Source organism: Abramis brama (genome assembly GCF_963993115.1).
Source record: "Abramis brama genome assembly, chromosome: 22".
NCBI lineage: Eukaryota > Metazoa > Chordata > Actinopteri > Cypriniformes > Leuciscidae > Abramis > Abramis brama.
The window spans coordinates 1,230,803-1,233,737 of NC_139984.1; the positions used below are offsets into that span (position 1 = coordinate 1,230,803).

General features: G+C 35.9%; 1 protein-coding gene across 1 annotated transcript; it reads left to right on the plus strand.

Annotated features, from left to right (window-relative positions):
- Positions 1-582: 582 nt before the first annotated feature.
- Positions 583-2,111, plus strand: LOC311073745 (stonustoxin subunit beta-like). Its single transcript, XM_084099685.1, has 3 exons — positions 583-748; positions 1,102-1,148; positions 1,233-2,111. The coding sequence occupies exons 1-3, from the start codon at positions 591-593 to the stop codon at positions 1,778-1,780; spliced, it is 753 nt and encodes a 250-aa protein (XP_083955811.1). The 5' UTR covers positions 583-590; the 3' UTR covers positions 1,781-2,111.
- The last annotated feature ends 824 nt before the right edge of the window (positions 2,112-2,935 follow it).

A 2,935-nucleotide genomic window follows, 5' to 3' on the forward strand; every position in this document is an offset into this window, starting at 1 on the left:
TTTTTTCTGAGAGTGTATGCAAAATCATGCATATTTAATGCATAATTTGCATAATTAAACATACAAATTTCAAAAACTTGTAATACTTTTTTTATATACTTGTGTAAGTAATCAACTGAAGAAGTTTCATGGTGATATCTATTGTTTTAAAATTTTACTCTATTCACATGTAGTGTCTCACCTTAATTATACTTTAAATATCAATAAAAGTTCCAGAGTCAGGATAGGAATTTATTCTCTTCTAAAATTGTATTTCATTGTCTTTCAGTCTTACTTACTCTAACATCACTGGTCAATGCTGTGAAATTGTAACTTCAGCTCTGCAATCTTCAAAGTCCCTCCTAAGAGAGCTGGACCTGAGTAACAATGACCTACATGATTCAGGAGTGAAGCTGATCTCTGAAGCACTGAAGACTGCAAACTGTCCCCTGGAGATACTGAGGTACTTAAAAGTATTAAAAACCTTTCATTTTTTGGACTCAAAAGTAGGCACGAATTGAACACAAATATAACATCTAAAGTAAGTTACAAGGTCATGGTCAAACCCGTCATAAAAAGGGCAAAGGGGAAATGTTGGATTATCTGGCTGCATGGTGACAGAGGTCGGATGTTGTTATCTGGCTTCAGCACTGAGGTCAACTTCACATCTGAAAGAGCTGGATCTGAGCTACAATCACCCTGGAAAATTAGGAGACCAGTTACTCTTTGAGAGACTGCATGATCCAATTTGCACACTGGAAAAGCTCAAGTATGTTGAACATAAGTGAAATAATTTACAGTATAAGGACAATGGTAGACATATTATTCATAATAGTTACAAAGCCATACGAAATGTACTTAAGTCTGCTCTTGCTTTTTCATACAGCTTTCACAAACTAGCAATATCTTGCAAAATGTTTGCATGTGTACTCTGTACCAGAAAAATAACAGCCAAGGTGTTGCCTGGTGCAGACAGACAGACAGACAGACAGACAGACAGACAGACAGATAGATAGATAGATAGATAGATAGATAGATAGATAGATAGATAGATAGATAGATAGATAGATACCTCATTTAACTAATCATGACCCTTTTATGTCATTATGTGTGTTCCTTTAGTCTGGACCACAATGAACACTTTAGAATCACACCAGGGCTGCAGAAATGTAGGTACTCTTTGTTTCTTTCTTTTTTTACAGACACACATCGTTATTGTAGTTTTAGGTTCTAATTGCTGTTCTTGTGTTCAGATGCCTGTGATCTCACACTGGATCCAAATACAGCAGATACTCGTTTCTTTTTGTCTGAAGAGGACACAAAGGTGACATATTTAAAAGAAAATCAGCCATATCCTTATCATTCAGAGAGATTTGATAAATGTTCTCAGGTTCTGTGTCGGGAGTGTCTGACTGGACGCTGTTACTGGGAGGCTGAATGGAGCGGGAAGGGCACTTATATATCAGTAGCATATAAAGGAATCAGCAGAAAAGGCGAGAATGATGACTGTGTGTTTGGATGCAATGAGAAGTCTTGGAGTCTGGACTACTCCTTTGACAGATTTAGTGCCTGGCACAACAATAAGAACAATTACATACCTTGCCCGTCACCTCCCTCTAATAGAGTAGGAGTATATATGGACTGGTCAGCTGGCACTCTGTCCTTCTACAGCGTTTCTGACACACACACACTCACACACTTACACACATTCAACACCACATTCACCGAACCCCTCTATTGTGGATTTGGTATCTATCCTGATTCTTCAGTTTCTCTCATCAGACTGAACAAAAACAACTGAGAAACTGACTTATGACATGTCCACACTTTCTTCAGTGCAACCATGTCTTTTCAAAGCTGTAGTGTTCTATGTTTTAACCTTGTAAATGTGTGGAAAGACTTGAGGACAGTGTATAATAATGCAAAATATATATTTTTATATAGTACATTTCTGTCAAGCTCCTGCAGTTTACAGATGACACTGCACTATACACTGATAAACATTTTGAGATTTGGAAGCAAAAACTAGTATCAAACATTGCCAAAGGTGAAACATTTTTTAGAAATGATGAGGAAGAGGGTAATTGAAATACATGAAGAAAGAAAGAAAATAAACAGGGTGTACTTTCTGCCTCTCCGTGAACCTTTTTTCTGGAGCACGTCTCTAAACTTAAACAAAACTCAACGATTACTAGTCACACAGGCAAGAGCGTTATACAGTATCTTTATATTTATTTAAGTGTCTACTTTTAAATGATTTAATTAAAAAAGAAAACAAATATTCTCTGTTTATGTAATCTGTATGAAAAGAGAAAGATGTCAGTCGTTCTCATGGCAACTCATTATTTACTAATGTGAACACGCCTACTGAGAGTGTGTGCTATTGAAACGCAAATGATCTGAAGCAATCCATGCAAACCTGTCAATGCTCACATCAGCTCGATAAAATCATCAAGTTTAATCAGATTCATGTACTTTATGTCGACTTGTGACGCTGTGAGGAATAATAATAGCGTAATAGTAATAATAATTCTGGAAAAATTTACCTCAGAAGTGCTGGTTTCAGTTTAATTTCGAGGAGTAACGGATCCAGCTGAGGATTGTGAATAGTAAGTTCTTTATTCTTAAGTGCTTTGTTCTAATCGCGATAGTGTCTGTAAACCGCAAGAAGATGTGTCTATGTGTGAATGAATGGCACAGATGAGCACTGTTGTTTACTACAGGCACTTACAACATGCTATTTTTACATGAACATGAACACATCTACTTTAGGTTTTCCCAAACTATATTGCTATGCTGAGATGAGTAAAAATTGACTGAAATATGTTGAAATAAAATGTATTTGTATATGCAACGTATTAAACTGCAAATTAACATTGATATGCCCTATATTGATATATCATAAAAACAATATGTTACAGATGAAATATTAATGTTTAAAGGTGCTCTAAGTGAT